General features: G+C 55.2%; 3 protein-coding genes across 3 annotated transcripts; 1 reads left to right on the forward strand and 2 right to left on the reverse strand.

The window, feature by feature from the left end:
* Positions 1–337: 337 nt before the first annotated feature.
* Positions 338–11,996, reverse strand: LOC34623771 (the record flags this gene model as incomplete). The annotated part of the gene is made up of 14 exons (XM_026338187.1): positions 11,905–11,996; positions 10,512–10,643; positions 9,218–9,850; positions 7,702–8,819; positions 7,285–7,486; positions 5,777–5,969; positions 5,590–5,728; positions 4,787–5,194; positions 4,312–4,511; positions 3,973–4,074; positions 3,515–3,608; positions 2,542–2,894; positions 945–1,904; positions 338–634 (listed from the first exon to the last, which is right to left on the reverse strand). Coding segments are annotated over exons 1-14 (4,923 nt in total), but the record flags the coding sequence as incomplete, so codon positions are not given.
* A 748-nt stretch (positions 11,997–12,744) lies between these two features.
* Positions 12,745–22,067, reverse strand: LOC34623772. The gene is made up of 13 exons (XM_026338190.1): positions 21,597–22,067; positions 20,941–21,180; positions 20,754–20,874; positions 20,552–20,661; positions 20,263–20,469; positions 19,699–20,058; positions 18,729–19,419; positions 16,234–18,102; positions 15,940–16,104; positions 14,093–15,627; positions 13,553–13,874; positions 13,355–13,416; positions 12,745–12,828 (listed from the first exon to the last, which is right to left on the reverse strand). The coding sequence occupies exons 1-13, from the start codon at positions 22,065–22,067 to the stop codon at positions 12,745–12,747; spliced, it is 6,237 nt and encodes a 2,078-aa protein (XP_026193975.1).
* A 329-nt stretch (positions 22,068–22,396) lies between these two features.
* Positions 22,397–26,526, forward strand: LOC34621984 (the record flags this gene model as incomplete). The annotated part of the gene is made up of 7 exons (XM_026338192.1): positions 22,397–22,407; positions 22,498–22,828; positions 22,981–23,125; positions 23,316–23,549; positions 23,894–24,332; positions 24,470–24,593; positions 24,646–26,526. Coding segments are annotated over exons 1-7 (3,165 nt in total), but the record flags the coding sequence as incomplete, so codon positions are not given.
* Between the last annotated feature and the right edge of the window lie 11 nt (positions 26,527–26,537).

Genomic DNA, 26,537 nt, shown 5'->3' on the forward strand with positions numbered 1-26,537 from the left:
GAGATAGAGAGAGGGTGATAGAGAGAGAGAGTTGAGATATAGAGTTGAGATAGAGCGAAAGAGAAAGAGGGTGATAGAGAGAGAGATAGAGAGAGAGAGAGAGCGAGAGAGAGGGTGATAGAGAGAGAGAGAGCGAGAGAGAGAGATTGAGAGAGAGATAGAGCGAAAGAGAGAGATAGAGAGAGCGAAAGAGATAGAGCGAAAGAGATAGAGAGTTGAGATAGAGCAAAAGAGTGAGAAACACGCATACATAGCCAGTGAAAGATAGAGAAAGTGCGAGACAGATTGAGAGGTAGTGAGCGAGTGCGTGAGGAGGATTCCCCAAAGAAAATCGAACCTGTGTTGCATCTTCCCTCTGTGCAGCTCCTCCTATACCCTCTTCCTTTAAGGTTGCGAGCATGAAGACGCCTCTGCCGTCTCCCGTGTCTGCGGCTTTTTCTGCCCAATAGCGGCTAAGCGCCTCGGCGAGTTCAGCCGCATGCATCGAGACTGGGGTGTCTGACTGTGTCTCTTTCTCTACGAGGCTTTCTGAGGCAGCAGCATGTGCTGCAGCAGACGCTTGCACGGCGGCAGTTGCAGAGGCAGCAGCTTGTGCATACAGCTCTGCGAGGCTCACCATGGAGGCAACATCTCCCTAAAAAGAAAGCCGCTCACGCACATGCGCCGTGCCAAAAAAGCCCTTTGTTCCTTTCGTAAATGCATGCTCCTAGAGAAGACCCCTCCCCGCCTTCCCCCCCTATTCGGCGATCTTTACTCCCTTCCGTGTGTCACAAAGCCTTTGGTTTATTCTGCACTGCTTCCCCATATTGGCAGTCAATTGAAAAACATGTACCCCCCTAGCTCCTCTCCCCTGAGCTCCCTTCCTTCCCTCCTCGAGCCTGCCCTTCCCGCTGTCTGCGCTGACTGCTCGCTAGACACGCCTTACACCCCTTCCCCTCACATACCTGTAAGGCGGCTCTCCTAAGCGCAGCAAATCGACAGGCTGTCGCGGGGGGAGCTCCTGGGATGTTGAGAGGCTCAGGCAATTGCAGCCAGCATCTGACAAACTCGGAAGTTCGCAGATGCTGCAGCTGACTGCGTGCGACAACTGCAGCGCGAGCAGCTGCAGACGAGCCGAGCATGCTCGCCTTGCATGCTTCCCTCGGCTCGAACAAGAGGATTTTCTGGATTGCAGGATCTCCCTCCGCATGCAGTCGCTGACGCTCAGCATGCGCAAACGGAGATACGCGGCGATCAAGCTCACACATGCCAACTGCGGCAGCCACCCTTGCTTCCACGTCTGCTGCTGCAGCCACTGTCTGCGACATTCCTCCTTTTCCAGCTTCTGCAGCACCTGCTGCAGCCGTCAAAGCCACAGAGGGATCAGAATAGCGACTCAACAACAACCTGCGAAGGGCCTCCTCTGCTGAGCCTTCGTCGGATTCTCCAATGGCACCGTCTGCCTCCACTTCCTGCTGCTGCTGCTGTTGCTGCTGTTGCTGCACGTCTTTCTGTACAGGGGTTTGCGCTGCGCTTGCCGATTCAGCAGCGAAAATCGCAGCAGGCACTGCTGCTGATGATGATGCAGGTGCTGCAGCTCCTGCTCCTCCTCCCTCCCCTGCTCGCACGGAAGCCTGCTGCTGCATGCTGCTGCCTTCTGCAGCAGCAGCAGCAGCAGCAACTGCGAAGTCTGCTTCTAAAAGTTCTTCCATGAGCACTCCTAGTGTCTTCTGCCGCTGTGCATGCTGCTCCGCTGCATGCTTCCACAGAGCAGCGGCAGTCACATGAGCTGCTACGTGCCCTACTTCTGAGAGCAACAGTTGAAGCAGCAAAGCCCCCGTGGTATCGTCGCTGCGATGTGCATGCAGAGAAAGCGCATGCAGCAGATTCACGCGGCGGTGCAGCATCGCTACTTTCTCCAAGACCTGAAGAGACACCCCAAATCGCACGTACACCCCACACAACATGCAGAGGCGCACGATTTCCAGTCCTAAAGAAGACAGCCAGCAGGTCGAACTCAAGAATCATGCAGCAGCTCATGTCACACACATACAAACAGATAGACACATGAATACATACACATACGGCAGACATACACACGCAGACATGAACAGACAGGCGAATACACACGAACAGACATCAACATAAGCATACACACAGACAGACACAGACACACAGACAGAAGCAGACAAACACAAGAATACATAATAACACACAAATACAGAAACAAAAACATAGGTCTGAGCGAGCGAGCATGGTTCAAGCCGCTCCAAAAGGGTACGAAGAGGCCTTTCGGCAGCTGTGCAGCAGAAGCCTGAGAAAGTAATGTTAGGAGTGGCGAAAGCAATGTGAGGAGTGACGAAAGTAATGTGAGGAGCGGCGAAAGTAATGTGAGGAGCGGCGAAAGTAACGTGAGGAGCGGCGAAAGTAATGTGAGGAGTGGCGAAAGGGACGTCACGAGGAGTGGCGAAAGTAATGTGAGGAGTGGCGAAAGTAATGTGAGGAGTGGCGAAAGGGATGTGAGGAGTGGCGAGATCGACGAGCACAGAAAAGGGGGCTAACCTTGTAAGCCATGTTGCATCGATCCTTGGGGGATTTGTGCAGCGGCGAGGCTCCCTGCAGCAGCAGCAAGGCTGCGCTGTATGATGCCTCGGGGTGCCCAGCGACTGCCGCTTTGGAGAAGTATATTAGAGCCTCAGTCATGTTGCCGACTGCAACAAGCGGCTCCTTGTCTGCAGCAACTCCTCTGCCCCCCACCGCGGCTGCAGGAGATGCCCCCAGAGGATCTGCTGCTGCTGCTGCTGCTGCTGCTGCTGCAGACGCTGTGGTAGGCGCTAAAGCCGCAAGGTGTGCTGCCGCGTAGAGCACCTGCGCATTGCTATCTCCCAAATCAGCGGCTATGCGCAGCGCCTCGCCTGTAGCAGCAGGCAAGGAGAGAAGCAGCAGCCGCAGTTCTCGGCAGGGGAGCATGCTCGAAAACATGCCCAGCAGCACCAGAAATAACAGCCAGAACGGCGGCAAGACCAAGAAGAAAACTGTCTCTTTTAAAGCCCTCAAAAGCTTGAGGCGCTCAGAGATGAGTGCACAGGGCAGCGCAAGACAGAGGGAAATGCCTAGGAGGAAAACAAAGGCGGCAAAAAGCGCTTGAAGTCGCAGATTCGCCACAGCACTCCAAAAACGCATTTCTTCAAAGAAACGCAGCACGAAGAAAGTGCATCTCAGAGACATAAAGGAAGGGAAGAAAGCAAGGAAGTAAGGAAGAGCGGTAGTAAGAAAGCAAGCAAGGAAGGAAGGAATAAAGAAAGCAAGGAAGAAAGGAAGGAAGGAAGGAAGGAAGGAAGAGCGGTAGTAAGAAAGCAAGCAAGGAAGGAATAAAGGAAGAAAGAAAGCAAGCAAGCAAGGAATGAAGAAAAAAAGCAAGCAAGCAAGGAAGGAATGAAGGAAGGAAGAAAGAAAGCAAGCAAGGAAGGAATACAGCAAGAAACAAAGCAGAAAAGAAGAGAGGCGAGCAGTGAAAGCCCCTTCCTCCATGCACCTGCCAGCGTCGAGTTCGTCTCTCCTGCAAATCCGAATCGCCACGCTAAATATCGTGCAATCTGAGGGGCAGATCCTTCGCCCTCAGACATTACCTGAGGCAAAATACATTTCTCATCAAGGGAAGCCTTACACCACAAATCATTCTCCTTACCATTCCTACGAGCAGGCGCATAGAGATGCCCCTGCAGTTCAGTGTGGCATGCGAGAGGCAATTACAGTAGGAGAAAATACAGACAGGACGAAGCAATACACCCGAGAAAAAAAGAGCCTGTACATACACTAGAACTCTTCATAGGAGGCGCAGACAATGCGGCCCCTAAGCACTTAAAAGGCAACAGCCTGCTTCTGCCCTTCTCTACCCCTTTTTGCCGTCCAACTGCTTCTTTCTCTCTGTTTTCTTTTCTCTCTCTCTCTCTGAAAGAGATTCCTCCTATTTTGTGCCTGATCCAGCCTTGCCTGCTTCAAAAGAGGTTCTGCCGGGTGCTGCACTTCCTCCTTCTTCTTGACCTCATCCTCCGCCTTTAGTCCTACAGCCGACAAAACGCTTCGCCATGCTCCCTGAAACAAACCACCCCATTCTGCAGGAGCTTGTGCTACAGCGTGCCTCCCAGCAGCCGCTAAGCCTCCTGTCCCTTGTATCCCTCCAGCTGCTGCTTCTCCTGCTGCAGCTGCTAATCCTCCTGCTGCTTCTCCTGCTGCAGCTGCTGCCAATCCTCCAGCTTCTCCTGCTGCAGCTGCTGCCAATCCTCCAGCTGCCCCTGCTCCTTCAGCAGCTGGCAATCCTCCAGCTGCTGCTGCTCCTCCTGCTGCTCCTGCCCTTCCAGCTTCTGCCGCTACTTCAGCGGCTGCTCGAGCTGCTGCTCTTCCTCCAGCAGCAGCAGGTGTATGGCCTTCTAGGAGCAGATGCGCAGCGGCAAGCGCTGCATTGGCATCGCCTCTCTCTGCTGCTTCCGTCCACAAGTCTAAGGCGCGTTGCCGATTTCTCGGAATGCCCGCTGCACAGAAAGAAACCCGCAGCAGAGCGAGTCAGCACGCATGCGCGCGTTGCGGTGTACAGACACCTGTCTGCTGCAGCGCACTTTGCATGCAGCAGCGTCCCTCAGGGCAGCCAAACGCAAAAAAAAGAGCGGCAGCTCGCCTCTCCAGACAAGCGCAGCACGCTGGAGAGGACTGACGAGCAACAAGCAGGCAGCTAAGCAAGAAGAAACTCCCGCTGCTCCTGCGCATGCAAGCGAGACGAGAGGAGAACGCCTCCAACACCGCTCCCTACCTTCTGGACTGCCGTGGAGGTACAGATCAGCTAAGGCAGCAAGACCTTCAGGATCGCCATCTTCTGCGACTGCATGCACCAGCATTGCATAGTCGCGGCTGTTATGCGGTGCAGCAGCCTCGGAGGGGGGGCCATACACGATCGGCTCAGGACGAGTCAGCAGTTCGAGCAGCTCGCTGGGAATAGCGTCTTTCGAGGAGAAAAGACTCGCCGGCGAAGAGCTGTTTCTGCTGGCATTCGAAGGAGCCGCGAAAGTCTCCGCTTCCCCAGGGGAGCGCAGGAAAAACGAAGGTGACACGCGCATCCACGAGCCGTATTGCTGCTGCTGCTGCTGCTGCTCTAGAGCTGCTGCAGCAGCAGGCAGCATGTGCCGCAAGGCTGCCGCACAGTCCCCCGCCTCTTCGCTTCCTAAACGATCGAAAAAACACACACGGGCAAGCAGCAGCGGCAACAAGCTCGCACGGATTGACACCGACAACGCGCACGAGAGGAAGCAGCGTTGCAGTGCAAAAACGCAGAGAGAAAACGAGAGAGGGAGAAAGAGAGAGAGAGCGAGAGAGATAGGCACAGACAGACATACACATGGACACAGAAACACAGGCATATATACATGCACACAGACATATATCCATGCACATAGACATAAATACATACACATAGACATACAGACATACACACAGAAACACAGACAGATCCATAGACAGAGACACGCATACTGAAAGAAGGGAAAAAGAAAGGCGTCCATCGAACAAGCCGCATCAGACGGCTCCTGCTGCGGCGTTCTCTAGAGCCTCCCTCCTCACCAAGACGCTGCAGTGCAACCAGATAGCTTGCATCCTTTTCCTCCTCCGAAGGCGCAGATATGATACCTGAGCCTTCGACTGTCGCTCCACCTTTGCCTATTGCAAACCTCGATCGCTCGGCTGCTGGCGACACCGATGCCTCGGCAGAGGCATCCTGCAGTGCAGCAGCAGTCTGCGTGGAGGAAGCAGCAGCAGCAGCAGCGTTGTTGTCAGACGAAAAGGTCGGAGGTATCTGCATCGCCCATAACGCTCGCTGCGTTCCTCCCGCATCAAGCCCAGGAAAACTTCTGGCAGTCCGCAAGTAGTAAGCTGCAGCCAGAGAAGCAATGGGGTCGCCTGCATGCGCAGCGAGGAGATACTTAATCATCGGCGTGTCTGCCCTGCAGAGAGACAATAATTCACACACATTCTTGATACACATTTTTACATAGATTCTTGATACACATTTTTACATAGATTCTTGATACACATTTTTACATAGATTCTCGATACACATTTTTATACACACATTTTTATACACACATCGTTCACAGATTTTTGACACACACATCTTAATACCCATTTTTCACACATTTTTGATACAAATTTTTGATACACACATTTTTGATACACATTTTTGATACACACATTTTTGATACACACATTTTTGATACATACATCTATTACATAGATTTTTGATACACATGTTTTCATACACACATTTTTGATACACACATTTTTGTACTTTTTTTCAAATAGATTTTTGATACACATTTTTAACATTTTTTTGATACACATTACTGATACACATTTTTTACACTTTTAATACATTTTTATTCGCATTTTTTATACACAATTACATTCATGTACACACATTTACACACATTTATACACATGTTTTTCACACACTGACACACAAGTATGCACATGTACATACATTCACACACATTTATAATACACATTTTAAATACATTTACATACATTTATACACAGACAACAGCCATGGAGGAAGCGCAGGAGAACAAAGCATCCTGAGAGAGGGGCACGCACGCGAGGGCGCGAGGAAGGGGAAAAAGCAGGAGAAAGAGCAGAGCAAAAAGGAGGAAACGGACAGGCGGGGGAATCCATGCCTCCACGCTTGCATAGGATGAGCGGAGGAATGGCTGACATGAAGAAAAATACTGTTAGCTGAATGCGGGGAAAAGGGAAGAAGGAAGGATGGGAAAGCTCCCTTGAACCCCCGTCCCCTTACCCCCAAGAGCCGAGGCACTGGCGCACTGTCTATCTCTATTTTTTTCTGTCTACCTCTTTCTCTCTCTATCTTCTTTCTCTCTCTATCTTCTTTCCCTCTCTTTCTCTCTCTATCTTCTTTCCCTCTCTTTCTCTCTCTATCTTCTTTCTCTCTCTTTCTCTCTCTATCTTCTTTCCCTCTCTATCTTCTTTCTCTCTCTTTCTCTCTCTATCTTCTTTCCCTCTCTTTCTCTCTCTCTCTTCTTTCTCTCTCTTTCTCTCTCTATCTTCTTTCCCTCTCTTTCTCTCTCTATCTTCTTTCCCTCTCTTTCTCTCTCTATCTTCTTTCCCTCTCTTTCTCTCTCTATCTTCTTTCTCTCTCTATCTTCTTTCCCTCTCTTTCTCTCTCTCTACCTCGATCTGTCTCTCGTAGACAACACCCGTCCAGCAGACGCAGTACCACGCTACGACAGTTCGAAGGCTGACCTGCTCTTTCTGACGACTGCTTCGCGGTTCGCGAAGAGCGAACTCTGCATGAGGGGTGCATCGAAAGGGCCCCTAACAGGAGGAAGAGGGAGTGTGTGTTTCGGCGAAGCCAGGAAGACGGTAAGCGAAGAAGCGCTCTGCTGTAAAGCCCAGCCCTCGCTCCCCAGAGCGAAGGACGGACAGCCTAGTGACGACAAGAAGCCTAGACGCATGACAAAGCGCAATTCATCAGGCAGCAAACTGGCGATGCGACTGCGAAAGAGAGAAAAAGCTTTCGCTCGCAGAGAGCAGCGCGTGCCTCCTTCGCTTCCTTCGTGCACCGCGCAGAGGGGGGGGAAGGAAGGCTAACCAAGCACCCCCCGAAAGCGAGCAACACACACACAAAGGGACCGCAACATCCGCGAGAATGCGACGCACCATCAAGCAGAAGACACAAACTGCAGGGAGGCTTCTGACCTCTTCCCATGGCAACAGCGCGTGACACCAAGGAGAGATCTCTAGGCCAGCCCCCAGGCAGCTGCAGCCGCCCCTCGGCGTCTGCAATGCCGAAAAGAGACAAAAATGCAACCACTCCGAGAGCCGCCACTCGCTGCTGCTGCTGCTTCGCCGGCGGCAGCTGCTGCAGCTGCCGCTGCACGGCAGCGCTGTGCTGCGGCATGGGCAGCAGCGGATCTGGCAACAGCGAGGCAAAGCGACTGTCGTAACCCTCTTCTTTCGACTCTTCCTTCCCAGGCTGTGGCTGCTGTTGGTGCTGTTGCTGCTGTTGGTGCTGCTTTCGCTCTTGACGCCGCAGTTCCTGAGTAAGAAACGGCTGCGCCTCCGGCAGCTGCAGCACCAGCCGCAGAAAGGAATACGCGTCTCCGAAACTGCCAACAAGGCGTCCTAAGCCCTCCCTCTCACGCGCCAAAGCCTGCGCAGCAGCCATCTCCGCCTCTTCTGCAGCCGCACCAGCTGCTGCTGCTTCTCCTCCTGAGACGGCTCTGCTGCGGAGAGCATGCAGCATAGACAGCTTCCCAGACGCATAGACGGCAGCAAAGTCTAAAACGTCCTCCGGCACAAAAAGGAGGTCTGCAGCAGCCATCTTGCTGCTGCTGCTGCTTTTGCTGCTGCTGCTGCTTTTGCTGCTGCTGCTGCTGCTGCTGCTGTCGCCTCCGTTGCTGGTCACGCCAGCAGCCTGTGAGTTCTCATTAGCAGCTGACTGAGAATTTCTAGCGGATTCTGCATTTGGAGCAGTGCGTTTTTCTGCCGTCTCCAGAGGCGGCATTGCAGAAACTGCAGGTGCCCCACCAACTTCTGCTGCAGGATCTCGCGTCGGGAGTCTCATTTCTTCGGCTGTAGATACAGTGGAAAGCAGTCCGTCGATGGCTGCAGAATTGGTGGGAAATTCGGCAGATGGTGGGGGAGTGGCTAGTTTGCTTGCGCTCTGCCCCCCCCATCTGCTGCTGCTTTCTTGAACTGCCGCAGCTGTGGCATCGGCTACCCCTGCAATAGGCCCTCCTTCTCTTTCCAGGAGGTTAAGCACTAACGCATGCACCCTGCAGCACAAGAAAAGAACACGCACCAGCAGTGGCAGCAGAAAAAGGAGCAGAAAGGCAGACGGCAGCAGCAGCAGCCCCCAGAAACAAGAAGTCGCCGCGAAAACACCACGTCGAAAAACGCCAGAGAGGAGACACTCGTAAAGAGGTGGACACGTATACATATATACATGTATAGCGAGAGAGACATGCAGACACACAGACTTGGAAATATGTGCATAGATATTTACGCACGAATACACAGATGTAATACACGTAGAGAGATAGCCACACGTGGATACATGTGTGTATAGATAGATATAGATATATATATGTATACAGATACATATCTAGATATGCATATTCACATATAGGTCTTCAGATAGACCGATAGAAACATCGTAAAAGACTGTATTTACATCTGTCGTTCCTGTGCAGTGGCTTCAGCTTCTTCGAGTTCGTGATCTTGCAGAGGCGTAAGGAGAGCGCCAGTGGTAGTGGGCCCCTCCTGGGCGCTTCTTGCGACAAACCAGGATTGTGGATAATTGTCTCTGTTGTACAGAGCAGCTCGCAGCAAAACTCCGCGTTCAATCCTTTCCCACAGCGCCTCTGACCAGTCGGGCAGCAGCTGCGGTGGCTGGAGCTGCTCTCGATGCTCTCGCCATCGCTTGCGCAGCAGCGGTTTCAGTTGCTGCAGCAGCAGCGCAACTTCTTCGCTCCCTGAGGCTAGCTGAAAGAGGGTGTCGCCATCTGGCCCTTGGTAGAGTCTGTGTGTTGAGCCTGAGGCAAGAGCTTCCTCGATCTCGTCTAGCCAGCCGAGGCTTCCGAGAGTTGCTCCCGCTCCTCCTTGCCGAAGCGCCTCTGTCTCCGCTAAATCTTCCGGAGCCTCCGCCTCGTCTGCGCTGCTGCTGGCATCCGGTAAAGGAGCCTCCTCCAGTTCATCAGCAAACAGCTCCTCAGGCTCCCCTTCGTCCGCTTCTAAGTGCACGACTGCCCTTGCGCCAAAAACTTCCTCTGCCGCAGCAGCAGCAGCCGCCGATCGAGGGCTCCCCCTCGGAAAAGGGGGGCATGCAAGGAGGAACAGAAAAAGCAATAAAACGAGCACGTATAGCGGCTGCTGTCGCTGCTGCAGCACCAGCACGCTGGAGGGCGCCCTCTGACACATCTTGACGCGGAGAAAAAAGAGAGCAAGAGAGAGTGTTTATGTGCTTGGGTGTATGTGCTCGGGTGTATGTGCTCGGGTGTATGTGCTCGGGTGTATGTGCTCGGGTGTATGTGCTTGGGTGTATGTGCTTGGGTGTATGTGCTTGGGTGTATGGGTGCCTGTGTGTGACAGAGAGGGAGCGCTGCTGTCGAACGAACCCCCTTTCAAGTGGAACCAGCAGGAGAAGCAGCGGCAGCAGCCGCCGCTGCTGCGGCTGCTGCACCCGTGTCAATGCTGGTGCAGCCGCTGCTGCTGAGGGATATACAACACTGACTGATGAACCACAGTGCTTTAGCCGCCCCCCTCCTCCAATGTTCAAGTTGTGCAGCACACCAGAAACAGTGTCACTTTCCCAGCCGCTACGGCGCACGCAGCTGCGCCTACAAGAGAGGCAGCAGCAACTGCTGCCGCTTCCTCCTGGTTGCTCAGAGACAGACAATGAATATGTGCATATATGTTGTACAAATGTATGGAGAGGCAGACATTGGCCAAGAGGAATCACTTCCAGCGTCGCTGCTGCACAGCCGTCAAAGGGCCCCTTGAGCAAGTGAGCAGTTGAGCCAGGAAAAACCACCCCGAGAGCAGCCGCTGCAGCAGCCGCGGCGCTTTCTGCGGCTGACTTTGCAGTCCAACTCTTGTTTCTACAATTTAAGATCCCACAGCAATGTTGCCATTCGCTAGAAAAGGCAGTCTGATGATGCCGCTGCCGCCACTTCTGCGGCTGCTGCTGCGTGCTGCTGCCGCTGCTGCAGGGGGGTTGCTGCTGCTGGCGAGTGTGTGTGAGCATGCATACGCGGAGCATGCGGCTCTCGCACTGAAACAGCAAACTCCCAAAATTATGGTGACATCCTAAGAGCAAACTTTAAGGAGCAGTCCCTGCGGCTGCACTTGCTACTGCGACTGCCGCTGGCGCCACGGCTGCTACAGGAAGGCTTGGACCGGTGGCTCACACTGACTGTACGACAGTGCAGCTTCAGTCTTGCACCAAAGACATGAGTGCTATGAAAAGGGCTCGTTTTCGCCCCCCGCTTCAGAGGCTGCTGCAACAGCAGCAGTCCTGCACGCAGCAACAACTCCACGCTGCCGTTGCCTCACGCATACGCATACACACATACACACAGACATACACGCATACACACATACACACAGACATACACGCATACACACATACACAGACATACACGCATACACACAGACATACACGCATACACACAGACATACACGCATACACACAGACATACAGACATACACGCATACACACATACGCATACATACATGACAGACCTTTCGCTGCGCTTATTTGTCTTCCTTCGCTGCATGCGCGCGCCAGCTCTTGAGCGGATAGGATTGGGTGCCCTGTGGCTTTTAGCCTTCGCCGTCCCCTACACAGGGGTTGCCATTACGCTCAAAGGTTCCCCTCTCCTCCTTCCCCCCACTCTGTTGTGCAGGTGTCTTCCCCTTCTGGAATTACCCTCGGTAGTTGCAGTACATTTAGGCTGTGTGTAGCACGCAGCTCCCTAGCATGAAGAGCGCTAACACGGCTCTCTGCGAGGCGGCTCCCGTGAAGCTGTCTGTAGGACTGAGTGCGCCTTCAGGACTGCACAGTCGCTAGGCGAAGCAGAACTGGCAAAAATTGAATGGCATATCCCTTCCTGTGCAGGGTTGTTTGAACGCAGCTAACTATACACCGGAAGAACCCTACACAGCCCCCACTTATCGACTCCTCACATAGGCCTTGACGTAAACATGCATTTCCAAGCGTTGTTTCCATGCAGCTTAGGCGCCACTCTCGAATAGCCTTCGCTAAAGAGGAAGAGAGCGGCTGCTGGCAGTTGCGGATAACAACTCTCCGCATAAAGCCAAACAAAATCCAATAAGAGTGGTGGCTGGCGAATGTTTTACACTAGTCCACTAGAAGGCTCCACGGTGTGTGCAGGATCTGTCTTGTCAATATCACGCGCCTTTAAGGCAGGAAGAGGCTCTGTCACAAGCATTCCCACGAGCAATCAACCTAAAAAATTTCGCCTAGTGCGCTGACGCAAAGCAGCCACAGGCTGCTACGCTTTCTGAGACGTCGCCTCCGACAAATAGCAAACACCGACTTTATTTGATGTAGCTAGAGACCGTCCACTACACTGGTGCCCATACAAACACACAGAGAGACAGACAGAGAGAGAGAGAAAGAAAGAGACAGAGAGAGAGAGAGAAAGAAAGACAGAGAGAGAGAGAAAGAAAGACAGAGAGCAAGCGCCGGTACGGCTCGCCAGACGGGCTTAGCGAACGGTGTGGCTGCTTTTAAACGGGAAGTTCATCCCTTTTGAGCCGCCCTTGCACCACTGGTGATAAGAATCGAGGCCTGCATGTATATAAAATATATAAATAATATATATAGAATATATATATGTACAATGCATGGGGGGTATTAGATGCAGACTGTGAGGGTGGTAAATGCCGACAATCGCAGGGCCCTCCTTCCTTCTTGTTTGCTGCTAGAGGAAGGCAATAGTATTTGTACAGAGGGTGAAACTCCCCGTGAAAAGAAGCCATGAAGGCTGCCTGCGAGGCTTCCCTGTAAGTTCTGTGGGGAACAGCGCCCACGCTAAAAAGAGACTGTGTTTCCAAACCGTCGCGCATGCATCTGGTCGCGCAGCTAAACTCCTAGCTAGCTGGTGGCACTCCCGCGAGCCCTCTCTTTGACATCGAAAAGTCAGAGGTTCTGCATGTTCAGCAGACGCATGCATACTACAACTGACGGGCGGCAGCAGCAGCTGCTGCTAGTGCAGCCGGAGAGGCGTTCCTCCCAGGTTTGTCAGGCTTCCCTTCTCGCTGAAAGGCAAGAAAATAAGTCTATCAAACTTTGATGCCTTCAAGAAGGCACTAAGCAGTGCTGGAAGGGCGAATCCACACACGCCGCACCGGAGATACAAACACCTGAGAGCAAGTGAACATAAGTGCCACACAGTGCCAAAAATAAGAACTCCCATGCCTCCTCCTTCTCCTGCTGCTAAAAACATCCAACATGCAACAGTACTTTCAACCTTCAAGAGCAAAGTGCAGTGCATGCACCCGCGCATGACATCGGAACAGGGGGAGGTTTCTCTCTTTTTCTTTATCTTTCTCTTTATCTTTCTCTTTCTCTTTCTTTCTTTCTCTTTCTTTCTTTATATTTATCTTTATCTTTCTTTCTTTCTTTATATTTATCTTTATCTTTCTTTCTTTCTTTATATTTATATTTATCTTTCCTTCTTTCTTTATCTTTCTCTTTATCTTTCCTTCTTTCTTTATCTTTATCTTTCTCTTTCTTTCTTTCTTTATCTTTCTCTTTATCTTTCTTTCTAAAGGGCAGCCTTACAAAGTCTTGACCACTTCCCTTCCGAATCGGACAGCTCTCCAAGCAGCACACCGCGAAATCCACTGCAGCCGCAACGGCAATCGCAGCACCAACCGCAAGAGGATTCAGCCGAAGAGGTGCCACAGCACCAGAAAAAGGCACCAGGAAAGACGAATGAGAGCTCTTTCGCCTGCAGAGAGCAAGTGCAACTCCTCATACCTGGCACGCTTGCAGAGGTGGCGCCTGCGAAGCTCACGGGAACAGTAAGAGTCGCTTCCCATCCCTTTTTTCGACGCCATGCAGACAGCCTCCCTGGAGCTGCAGCATGGTCTACTTTGCAGCCGGTAGGCGTGCAGCCGCCTCTGCTGCACTCTGCGAGACATTCTGCGGAAGGCAGCAGGGGAGGATGCTCGAGACGCCTCTTCCAGCAGTCGCTAGGAATGGCGTAGAGGAAGCATTCTGAGGAAGCAGCGTCGCTGCCGTCCTTGCTTTCACTGCGTGTGCTCGCAGCATCCCTACTGCACCTGCTGCGTGCGGTGCGCTGTCTCTTTCTTGGAAGGAAGGGGAAGACACGCTTCTCCACGCATTGCTGCTGCAGACACCTCACCGCAGCAAAAGCCAGCGAGCACGCAAGTAGGCACGCACGCCTTTAGCAGTGTGGCTTTTGCACTTTAAACCTTCTCTGATCCCTCACTGCAGCCGAAACAGCAGCAGCCAACCCAACCGCAGCAGCAGGAGTGGCAAGGCGAGAATTCTCACCGACAGAGCATCACGATCCGCTGAGTAGTCTGTGCCTGGTGCCGCCTCTACAGCCGTGCAGGCTCCAAGGCGAACTTGGGAAAGAAGGCTGCAATGGCTGCTGGCAGTTACAGCCTTCAACAGTCCAGACGGGTGGGAAGCAGCAGCTGCTGCTGCAGCAGCTATTGCTGCTGCTGCTGCTGCTCTGCTGCGTGGTGCTGGCGCTGCAGCAGCAGCAGCAGCAGCAGGTGCCCGCAGGGGAGAAGTGTGGCGGGCACACACAAACAGCGGCTTCGTCTGCTGTTGCTGCATGCAGATCGACACTTTCAAGAAGATCGTGACACCCCCGCTGCAGCAGAGAACAAGTGGGTTTGGATACATCTCGAAGACACACATTCCCACGAGGCTGCTGCTGCCGTCCGAAGAAGTACAGCCAGCAATCCCAACTGCCGCTTGTTTTGCTGCCCCTGTGGCAGGCAGCAGCGCCGCAGAGCTGCTGTCTTGACTAGCTGCAGCCAACATGGTTGCAGCTAGCTGAGCACGCCACTTAACGCCCTCGACATGAACGCGTCTCTGCAGCTGCTGCTGCATGGGAAGCTCACACGAAGCTGCACAGCCGTCTTGCGCTGCTGTGGTACTCGACGCTTCTTGCTGCAAGAACGCTGCAAAGGGTGGAAGAGCTGCTGAAGTGACCAAGCTGTCTAAATGCAGCTCCTGCTGCTGCGATGGCAACAGCTGCAGCAGCTGCCAGTGTGGCAACAGTCCCCCCGGCTGCACGGGCAAGTGCTCCGCATGCAGCAACGCGTTCGCAGAAAGTGCCTGCATGCGTGCCCCTAAAACTGCTGTCTGATGGGGAGCAATCTCCTCTGCGGCAGAGGCTGCTGCTGCCGCTGCTGTTGCTGCCGCTGCTGCTGCTGCTGCTGCTGCTGTTGCATGTACTCCCGCAGCAGCAGCGCTTGTAAGGCGGCTCCTGGAAGTGCCTGTGGCTGTTTCGCTTGGCAGCTGCTGTTGTTGTTGCTGCTGCTGCTGCTGTGCTGGCGTGAGGCATGCATCCAAATGCAGCAGCGCAAGGGATGCATGCATGCGCGCTGCTGCACGAAAGACGACACGGGGTTGTAGAAGGCGCAGCAGCAGACGCAGACGGGGTGGTCGGCAGTCGAGCTGCGTTTGAGATGCTGCAGGCAAACCAGTGGTGCTGCTGCTGCTGCTGCTGCTACCCCGTTCCGCGGCAGCTGCTGCAGTGTCATCTTCGTCCTCCGCTGCAGACGCTGTGCTGCGTCGCACGTGGAGGGTAGCAGCCGCAGCAGCAGCAGCAGTAAAACGCGCTGCTGCACCTGCAGCAAGGGGGTCTGCAGCAGCGCGAAGCTGCTGCAGACGCCACACCGCAGCAAGATCTACCTCACTTGGCATCCAAAGCAGCACTGCCGCGGAGTCGCGAACATGCGCCATGCCTTTGCGCACAGTGGCAAGTGCAGAAGCAACGTCTTCCCCTGACACTCCCCCAGAAGCAGTGGGTGCAGCGGCTGTGTCCTCTAAACGCCCTCCTGCTGCAGTTGCTGCAGTTGCTGTTGCTGCAATTGCTGATGCTGCAGTTGATGCTGACAATGCTCTCTCTGCAACGTCTTCCTTAGATGAAACAGCTAAGGCAGGAGCAGAGGCTGCCACTGCCACTGGCGCTGCAGTCACCCTTCCCGCATCAGATGGATACACACAAGGCCGCTTCCATTGCTGCAGTTGCTGCTGCTGTTGCTGCTGCTGTTGCTGCTGCTGTTGCTGCTGCTGTTGCTCTGCAGTTTCTGACCCCCGTGGCAACGAGTAGTAGTCTGTGCGACTGCCCTTCCGCTTTGCCTGATACTCTCGAACTCCACCCCCAGCCTGTGCGTGTTGGTGTGTATACTCCACGCCAGACGCCCCACACATGTGCAATGCGCACAGCAAGGGGTCTGTAATCCACACTTCGCGAAGTCTCTTTGATGTAACCCTGCCAACGCTACTGCTGCTTGTACTGCTGCTGCTGGCAATGTTGCTTGTTGTACTGCTGCTGCTGGCAATGTTGCATTTACTGCTGCTGCTAGCAATGTTGCATTTACTGCTGCTGCTAGCAATGTTGCATTTACTGCTGCTGCTGGCAACGCTGCATTTACTGCTGCTGCTTCCCCCCGCCAGTACAGAACCTCTACAAAGGGCAGCAGCCCTTCGAAGAGTTTGCAGTAGGCTTGTGTAGCGACAAGGAATTTCTTGGTGGAGAAGATGCCACGCTTCAGGAGTGTCGAGCCAAGTTCCCGAGCAGATTTTGCAGTTGCTGCTGCAGCAGTTTTCGCTAATTCCACCGCTGCAGTCGCAGCAGACGTCGCTTAGGTGCATCCACAGCCCGTCAGCCAAGGCAACGGCGTTCAGGGGAGCGCCATGCCCGCCATCTGCACGAGCGGCGCTGCCTCTGTTGCTGCTGCTGCTGCTGCTGTCGCTGGCGTTGCTGCAGACGCCAGACCTGGCTGCAGCGGGGAGGAAGCACGAGGGATCCGCCACGCCTCCTGGAGCAGCAACGCGAGCAGACGAGGAAATCCGCGGGAATAGAAGGGTCCTCGAGTGAGGCTTCCGCCTCTGCCCCTCCCCCCTCGCTCCTCGCCTCAGGTGCTCGGAGCGAGCCAAGAGACCTCTTTGCGCAGCTAGCGTCAGCGCGATGAGGCAGAGGTTGTCTTGCAGCGCCTCGCGGAGCTCAGGGAAATGCAGCAGCAGCGCCTCCTGCCGCTGCAGCACATCCAAGGGCAGAACGGCAGCAGCACGAGCACTCCAGCCCACGCGCGTGGCTTCCAGCGCGGCGAAAGCTCTCAGCTGCAGCAGCAACTGGTGCTGCTGCTGCTGCAGGAAGAAGAAGAGGCGGTGCTGCTGCTGGTCGAGCGCGAAGCTGCTGGAGGAGCGCCTGCCGCCGAGCGTCGCTGAAGCGGAAAAGGTCTCTTTTCCTAAGGCCAAAAAGGCCTCTACTGCCGCGGAAGCCTTCGCTGCCTTCGCGGCTGCAGCGCTAGCCAGCTGCTGCAGCGAGGCGGCGTTCGGAGGCGCAGCGACGCACAGATGCAGCAGCGTTTCGCGCAGGTTGAGGGCGCCCAGAGGCTCCAGACGCACAGCCGACCGTCCGTGCGGATCCGCCAAGACTCGAAACGCCGCTTGGCGCGCGGCAGGGGGGTACAGACGAGCAATCCTGGCTATGCAAGTCAACACGCAGGCAGCCGGCCCCCCCCCCCTGCCGTCCGTGCAGCAGCAGCTGCTGCTGCTGCCGCTCGAGGCAGGCAGCAGCAGCAGCAACCCCTGCAAGGCTGCCTTCGCGGCTCTTGCATTGTGGACGCTGCAGCAGCCTAGCATCTGCAGGAGCAGCTGCCGCGTCGCTTTGCTGCGCTCGTGCAACAGAGGCGCCACAGCGCGTCGAAGAGATCCATCACGCAAGGCAGACACGCGAGACAGTTCTACAGCCGCGGCTGCCACCATCCGCTGCACCTGCAGAGCCGGATCGCCGATGAGATCCCACAGGAAGGACTGCAGCAGCAGCGAAAGCTTGCTGCAGTCTCCCCGCTGCCGCAGTGCATGCAGCAGCAGGAGCAGCAGCTCGGCAGCCGCGGCTCGCACCGCTTCCGTCTGATCGTCGAGACGCAACAGCAAGTACCCACTGCACAAAGGCAGGGTAAAAATGCGCTGCAGCTGGAGAGCGCCTAGCTGCTGCAGCTCCAGCAGCTGCTGCTGCTGCAGCTCCTCCAGAGCAGCCACGGCAGCCCGTCCGCCCCCCCCACGCGCTGCCACCTCTGCAGCAGCGGCAGGCAACGCAAGCTGCTGCTGCCGCTGCTGCTGCGGAGCAGCTGCCGCAGCAGCGGCACGGAGGGCTGAAGACTGCCGCTGCAGAGACAGCATCGGATTCGAAGAAACTGGCGGAAAAGACTCCCTCTGCAACGCAGAAAGCATCTCATCCTCCTCAAGGACCCCTGCAGCCGCTAACGGCAACATGCCGTTCAAGGCAGCAACGCGCACAGATGCACAACCGTCCGCTGCAACAACCAGCAGACACACAGACAGACAGACACATGCTCACATGCATACTCACATGCATGCACGTAGCACAGTGTGTATGCATGTGTGTGCACATACACACATACAACTGCCTTGCCAGCAGGGGCAGGAAGAGACTCCTCAGCACACCCCTTTTTCTTTTGCGAGGCAGGAACAGAGGGAAAAAGGGAAATACACACATCACATACGCACAACACAAACATACACACACAACACATACACATACAACACATTCATACAATGCATACACATGCAACACATACAAATACACATACAAATACACATACACACAACACATACAAATACACATACAAATACACGTACACATACACATACACATAAATACACATAAATACACATACACATAAATACACATACACACACACATACACATGCAACACATACACATACAAATACATACACACATACACATACACACATAAATACACATACACACATTCACACAACACATACACACAACACACACACATACACACATACACACAACACACACACATCCACACAAAACACATACACCCAATACATACACATACACTGCAGCGGCAAAGGGGAGAAAAGAGCGATAAAATGGACGTAAACGCACAACTCAAGTATGAAAGCCCCACAGCGCAGACGCGCATGAGAGCAAGACAGCGTTGCTGCATGCTGCGGAGTTGCTCCACTTGTTGTGACTGCTGCTTTCGCTGCAGCTGCTGCAGCAGTCTGCCGCTTTCCTCTCGAATGCGAGACGCAAGGGCAGCTCCTAAGGACCAAAGACGCGTCGCTGCAAGACGAGTGGCTGCGTCGGAATGCGTGAGGAGGGCGGAAGCCATCAGGTGTACATACAGCGCCCTCAATGCCTCAACAACGTCATTGCATGCGTCTACATCGACTTGCTGCAGCGGCTTGAGAAAAATTCCCCCCCCAACAACAGCGTAAGACGTGAGAGACAGCAGCAGCTGCAAGCCTTCGTGCTGTGTCACGGGATTATGATCCAAAAGTAACAGAGGCAGCAAACATTGCATTGCGCGCGCTAAGACATGGCATATCCGTCGGCTGCTGCTGCTGATGCTCCCTGAGGGCAGAACTGCATCAATAGACAGCTGCTGCTGCTGCTGCTGCTGCTGCTGATGCTGCACTGCTCCCTGATGCTGCTGCAAGAATCCATCCCCCGCCCTTTGCGCGCCGACAAAAGACAAACGCTGTTGCTGCATAGGCTGTTGCTGCTGCTCCTGCTGCATAGGCTGCTGCTGCTGCATAGGCTTTTGCTGCTGCTCCTGCTGCATAGGCTGTTGCTGATGTTGCATCCACTGCAAGGGAGGCTGGTGGTGGTGGGGTTGTTGTACTTGCCGCAAATGCGGCTGCTGATGCTGCTGCAGAGCTGTTTGGCCGGCTGTTCTCTGCACTGGTGAGAGCTCTGCATTGGAAACATCATCCGCGCAAGCTACCAAAGGAGAGTGCAGGGAAGGGAGAGTCTGCTGTTGATTCCCTTGCTGCGACTGTGTTCTTTGCTGTACCTTCTGAGGCTGGCATTGCTGCTGCTTCCACGGGGGCAGATCAGAGCACACACCGCGCTGCTGCTGTAGATGCTGCTGTTGCAACTGTTGTTGTTGCTGCTGTAGATGCTGCTGTTGCAACTGTTGTTGTTGCTGCTGTAGGTGCTGCTGTTGCAACTGTTGTTGTTGCTGCTGTTGTTGTACATGCTGGGGGTGTTGTTGTTGCTGCTGCTGTAGATGCTGAAGGTGCTGTTGCTGTTGTAGACGCTGCTGCGATTGCAGTTGTTCTTGTTGCTGTTGGAGACGCTGCTGCGATTGCTGTTGTTGCTGTTGCTGTTGTAGACGCTGCTGCGATTGCTGTTGTTGCTGCTGCTGTTGTAGATGCTGCTGCGATTGCTGTTGTTGCTGCTGCTGTTGTAGATGCTGCTGCTGCTGCTGCTGCGCAGGACGGGGATTAAAAGAGGCCGAAGGTTGCTGCACTTCTAAGAAGCCTGGAGGATTTTCAAATACTCTGTATTTCATGAGCTGCTGCGACTGCTGCTGCTGCTGCTGCTGCTGCACACCATAACGACGTGGCGCAGTCTGGAAAATGCCAGGAGGGGAATCAGGATACGCTGGCTGCTGCTGAGGCGGAGTTTGCTGCAAAAAATGTGGGGGTTGCTGCTGTTGACGCGGTATAGGCAAGCCTGGAGGAGTCAAAAGCGCGTTTGTGGACAGTTGTTGCTGTTGTTGCTGCTGTTGCTGCTGCTGGTGCTGCTGTCGCTGCTGTTGTTGCTGCTGTTGTTGTTGCTGCTGGTGCTGCTGGTGCTGCTGGTGCTGCTGGTGCTGCTGTTGTTGTTGCTGCTGGTGCTGCTGATGATGCTGATATATGTGTCGGCGCTGCTGCAGTGGCTGCTGCGCATGCTGATCAAGAGCGTGATGCAGCAGATGCTGTTGATGCTCTGGGTGCAGCTGTGAAGTCTCCCTCTTCCGGAGTAGGAGGCCAGGGGGGAAGTGCTGCTGCTGCAGCTGCTGCAATTGCTGCACAGGCGGGGGGGTTGGCTGCAGTTGCTGCGCGAAAAGAGGAGACGTTTGCTCCCCATGGTGGATCTGCTGCTGCTGAGGCTGCGTGTAAAGGGACTGCAGTGCCAGACGCTGATACTCTTGGCCTTCCCAAGGCAGTTGTTGAGCGCGTTGCAATTGTTGTTGCTGCTGCTGCTGCAGCTGTTGTTGCTGCTGAAGGCTGCGTGTGGCTGCTGAAGCCTCCTGTTGCTGCTGCGGCGTGTAGGTGAGGTGTGGCTGCGACGACTGCACCGATGGAAGCGATGGTTGGAGTCTTACGGGCTGGTGCTGTGCCTGCCAGTGCTGCTGCTGCAGTTGTTGTTGTTGCAGCTGCTGGTGTTGCAGCTGCTGGCGTTGCAGCTGCTGCTGCAGTTGTTGTTGTTGCGCCTGCTGCAGCTGCTGCTGCGTTCGCTGGTGGGGGGGGTGTATGCCGTCCATCGGGAGTCTCGGGAGAGCAGCGAACGCCTCCGTTTGCTGCCAACCCTCGACTTTACGGAGGCCCCTTAGGTGTCGTCCGTACTGCAGCGCATATCTGCGGGGGGAAATGCGCTGAGGCGTTCTTGGAAGGGAGTTTAGGGAGGTGCATGCTCACAGCGCTGCCGCTGCGGCGGTTCTAGTGGCTGCAGCTCCCTCGCCCATTGTTTGCGGAGAAAGAGCAGAGAAAGAGGTGCTACGGAGTGTCCGCACAGCTTTGCGTTGGTGAGGGGAAAGGCGAAGGGGGGAGAGCCGTGGCGAGAAGATCGCAAGATCCTTCCGCCTGGTAGCTGCTGGCTGCTTCAGCGGAAGTTTTGCTGCTGTAGCGGAGCTACGCGCTTGTGTGTCGTGACGCAGGCTTTTCCGAGTGGCAAGGCTTTTTAAAGAGGCACTTTTTTTAAATAAGCGGCAAGAAAGCGTGGACTGTGCGCAAAGCGTCTCCGCTTCCCAGCCCAGCCTGCCAGGGAGCCTCCCCAGGGGTGGTCGTCTCTGCAGGCAGGCACTATACGTGGAGTCTCCGCTCGACCTGTTGCTCTTCTCGTCGTCCTAACAAATATAGAAGAAATAAGGTCGGCAAACTCATGGCCTGGTGAAATACCGCGTGTGAAGAAGCCGCAGCACTCCCTTGTAGAGCCGCACTTCTGCTGAGAGCCGTACGAGGAGTCGTTCGTTCTCTCCGGAGGGTCGCCTCCGTCCTCGTCCAGGGCGACAGCGCCTCGCAGCGATTTATCCGGGCCCATTAATTTGGAATTAAGCCGAAGAGACACCCTTTTGAAACCCCAGAGGAGCTTTCTCCCCGCTAGAATTGGCTGTAAGACCTCCTCGCTAGCCGAGGGGGGTCGACGGAGGGTCACTTCCGCGATTCTGACGGGCTCGGCGCTGGCGCAAAAACCACACATTCCCTCCCTGAGTGCCACAGGCTCTTCTTTCATGAATTTAGATCAGCACAGCACTTCCTGGTGTCGAATAAACGGGGGGATCCATCGCGGAGGCGTCGCGTGTGGCTTGCGAATTTCCTGCCCGCCTTCCTACGCCCTCGAGGATCACCGGATGGACAGAATAAGCGCACCTTCGGCACGCTACCTCCTCCTGAGGATCTTTTCTCCCTCGTCTGCACAGCATCGTGCGCCTCCGAAAACGCAGGGGTTCCGAAAACGTGCGCTAAGATTCCCCTGGAGGGGCTTTTGGCTGCGTGTGCTCCTGTCGCCTCTGCCTCTGCTGCTGCTGCTGCTTGCTGCCGCAGCAGCAAGCGGCCTAGAAGATGAAGAGCCTGCCAGACCAATCTTGCAGCTCTCCCCCTCGGGGCGTTTGTCCAGTCTTTGGGAGAGCCAACAAAAAGCCATAGGTACGTCTGCGGTGCAGCGCTGCTGCTTCGCCCTCCTCCCTTGCACGACGGCTCGCACATGCTTGCTTGCTCGCTCTGATAGCCGTTGCGCTTGTGCTTGCTGTCTTCGCCGGCGCCCTTCCTTCCTCTCCGGAAGCAGGGGGGGAATCAAGCGGCGGAGATGCGGACGGACGCGACAGCGAAAAATGCTTCTGGAGGGATATCCGACTCGGCGTGGGAACCGTTTTCGCCGCAGTGCCCTTTGGAGTGCCTTCTCCAGAGGCCTGCCGCGCGATCTGCAGAGCAGCCGCTCCTCGTTGCAAATACTTTCTCTACGCCACCAACAAACTGCTGCCTCTAGGAATGCAGGTATGCAGCTGCTCCTGCTGCCTCGGCCGTCAGCTGCATCCACGCGAACTGCTGACGCTGTTTGGCGTATCCCCTACTTCTACTTCTACCCCCTCAGAGAGCTGCCGCTACAGTCAGTGCTGCTCTCAGTGCTGCTTTTGGTGCTGCTGCAGAGCTCTTGCCATTTACTTGCAGCGGCAGAACCTGCTCTGCCGGTGTCTGGAGAGCTGCGACAGTGGCTCGTGCTGGTAGGGGGACCATCAGAGTGCTCGCCGCAACATCCTGAGCGACCCCTCCAGCTTCTACCTGATGACACGTGTGCGTAGACTGCTGCTGGGGCATCTGATTTCGCTTCTAAACAAACAAAGAAGGCCTCTGCCCTATTAAAGCCCAGACGCGTATGGCGTACAAGCGATTATGGCCTTAGAATCGACGGGGGAGAAGGAGGCATTCGTTGCTGCCATAGAGAAGACACCCCCTTCGGCACTTCTTGTCTTGTTTCGCGCAGGCGTCAGCAGTCAGATCTGCGACACCGCAGGGCTCTTCGGTCTAGGGGGCAGCCGATTCGATCCGTTTTGCGCCAAAAAAAGCAGCACAAGCGACGACAGCAGCAGCAGCAGAGAGGTGCTCCAGCAGGATACGCCGCTTACCCCTGAAGACAGGCAGTATTTTTGCTCCAAGCAGCTCATGGGGCTTCCTTGCTGCACTCGATGCGGCGACTCAGACTTCAATCTATGTCCAGGTAGGTGTTCGCTGGCGTCGATGTTGTGTGTGCTGCCGCCAACGCTGCAGTCCACATGTGCTAACAGGTGTATGTACCCGTGCATGTACTTGTGTGTGTGCATGTGTGTGTGTGTGTGTGTATGCATGCATGTATATATATATATGTTTATTTGTTCGCAAGAGTGTTGTTTGCACACTTCACACCATCGACTGCGCTGCATGTGTATGCCTTGAGAAAGCCACCCTTCATGCCTTGCCCCTTGCCGCTGAAGGCATGCTTTGGAGCATGCATGCCGTCAAAGACTGTGCCTACTGCTGCTGCTGCTGCTGCTTCTGACACTCTGTGTGTGTGTGTGCTTGCAGAACAGGCGTGCGGCAGTCCAGGTGTGGATTTCCCTGATGGTGAGGAGCTGGGATTTGTCGCCGGGGGCATCCCTTCTCCTGCCGTCTGCAGACGACTGTGTCTCGCTGCTTCTGGATGTACGCACTACTTTTTCTGGACCTCTTCCCTCCTGTCAGAGTCTCTTCGGGGGAGTTGCAGCCTCAGGCGCTACCCCAAGCTTTCTCAGGAGCAGCTGCACGAGCAGCTGCAGCAGCTACATCGGCAGCAGCAACAGCTGAGGGATGAGCGCCGCAAGAAGAAGAGAGAGGCGAGAGAGGCACGCAGACGAAAGCGCATGCAAAAGCAGCAGGAAAAGCAGGAGCAGCAGAAGCGACAGCAACGGCAGGAGGAAGAGAACGCGGAGGAGAACAATCTAACTAACGAAGGGGGGCAGCACCAACCCGAAGAGAACCAGACATGGCGCATGCAGCAGCAACGCCAAGCTCAGCAGGCAGCCACTTCACAGCTGCCGCAAGCACCATCACAGCAGCAAAAATATCATCAGCATCGCGAGAAGTCACAGGACGTCAATAGTCGAGATGCTGCAGCGCCAGAAGCAGAACCCCTACAGGTCAATCGGCAGCAGCAGCAGCAGCAGCAGCAGCAGCAAGAGCCTTTCCAGAAGCAGGTGCCAGATGGGCAGCCACGGAGGCTGGAGGGCCTTCTGCCCGATGCGGAAAAGCTTGACACCGTGCTAGAGAGAAACGGGGATGCTGAAAATGGATCGACGGAGGCAGAAGAAGCGGAACCAGAGAGGTATCGAGGCACTGAAGGGTCAGCAGCAGCAGAAGCTCCAGAACGCGTGTCTGCGCGTTTTTCAAGAAACAGCTCTGTCGGTAGGAGAGACACCGGAGAGGCTGTAGCAGCCATACGCGCATCCGAGGAACCTGCGGCCAGGGCACCGCGTGCCGAAGCCTCAGAGAAAGCAACGCGAGCTTTTGAAGGGAATGAAGTTGATGTTGAAGGAGGCTACGATGAAGAAGACGACGATAAAGAGCATGAGGAAGAAGCGCAAGTCCCCTTCCCAACTCTGCTACCAGGGGCGCCGCATGCGTTCCCCATTTTCCAGAAGCGGCGGCATGCACCGCAACAGCGAGAGCAGCAGCAATGGTCAGGAGAGCCGCAGGAGAGGGGGGAGGCGGAGCACGACGACGACAACGATACGCAGCACCCACAAGCGCGAAAACAGAAGGATGTGGCATCATCGATGGTCCACTCGCCGCGTGGTTTCCAAGCGGCGTGGCAGTCTTCCGATTTTTACTGGCACTTTGGAGCAGCCGCTTGCGATCCCCCCGCGAGGCCGACAACGACCACGACGTCGCCTCCCCCTCTCCCCGCGCATGCGCAGCTTCCTAACGCATGCGAGGAGCACGACGCGGATTACTACGGGCACGACCTCTCTCGCCGGGTGGCTTTGAGCTCTCTGGAGTGCCAGGAAAAGTGCAAAGAAACCGAAGCGTGTCAAGGCTACACCTTCCTGCCCAGACAGAGGATCTGTCTCCTAAAGTGGATGCTGCTCCCTAGGAAGGTCCCCCACTTTATAAGCGGTCCCAGGTGCTGTGAACAGACACCAGAGGCGGCGCTGCTGCTGCAGCAAGAGGGGCGAGCACCAGAAGAAAGCATGCTGCGGACTCAGCAACAGCAACCGCAGACGCAAGACGACGCGGATAGCCGTGCGACGGCGTCTGCCACCAACCACAAGTGTGGCGCTAGCAGCGGCGGCGGCGGCAGCTGCCTCAATAACGACCAGCGCAGCGCCAGCAGCAAAAACGCCTGCCCCCCTAAGCGCACTCCCATGTGTCTCTGGCCAGGAAAGGGGCTTCCAGGAAACGACCTAGGCCCTCTCCTCAAGGAATGCGCCAGTGCAGCAGAGTGCCAGTTGCAGTGTGACCAGCATCTGCAATGCGGCCTGTGGGTGTACAGAGGGTCTCCCTACGAAGACTGCCAGCTCAAGGTGCTGCCTGCTGCTGCTGCGAGTGTGCTTGCTGCTGCCCCTGTCACTGTCTCCTTGAGTGCTCCCACATCCAGCGTCTCTCCGGATGCAGCAGTGGGCGTAGACACCCCGAAGGACCGGCTTAGCAGGCGTCAGATTCTATACCGCACAATCGAGAAGAATGGAGGCTTGTTTCCTTATGGGCATGCAATTACGGGACTGCCCGACTGCCCCTTGTTTGGAGACCCCTCGAGGAAATCCAAGCCGCGGTGGAGGGCCTTAAAGCAGGAGGAGCGCAGACAGAAGCACGAGCGAAGAAAGGCTGAAAAAGCCGCCTCGAGAGCTACAGCGAGACTCGAACGCACTCGACAACGGAAGCAAAAGAAGCAGGAAGAAGGCCTCGAGCGCCAACAGCAGCAAGACCGGCACGCAACGGAGCAGCAGCAAAAAGAAGCACAAGAGTACGGAGGAGAGCAGCACGAGCAGCAGCAAAAAGAAGCACAAGAGCACGGAGGAGAGCAGCACGAGCAGCAGCAAAAAGAAGCACAAGAGCACGGAGGAGAGCAGCACGAGCAGCAGCAAAAAGAAGCACAAGAGCACGGAGGAGAGCAGCACGAGCAGCAGCAAAGAGAAGCACAAGAGCACGGAGGAGAGCAGCACGAGCAGCAGCAAAAAGAAGCACAAGAGCACGG

This window comes from Cyclospora cayetanensis, unplaced genomic scaffold (assembly GCF_002999335.1).
Source record: "Cyclospora cayetanensis isolate NF1_C8 unplaced genomic scaffold, CcayRef3 CcayRef3_contig_24, whole genome shotgun sequence".
Lineage (NCBI taxonomy): Eukaryota > Apicomplexa > Conoidasida > Eucoccidiorida > Eimeriidae > Cyclospora > Cyclospora cayetanensis.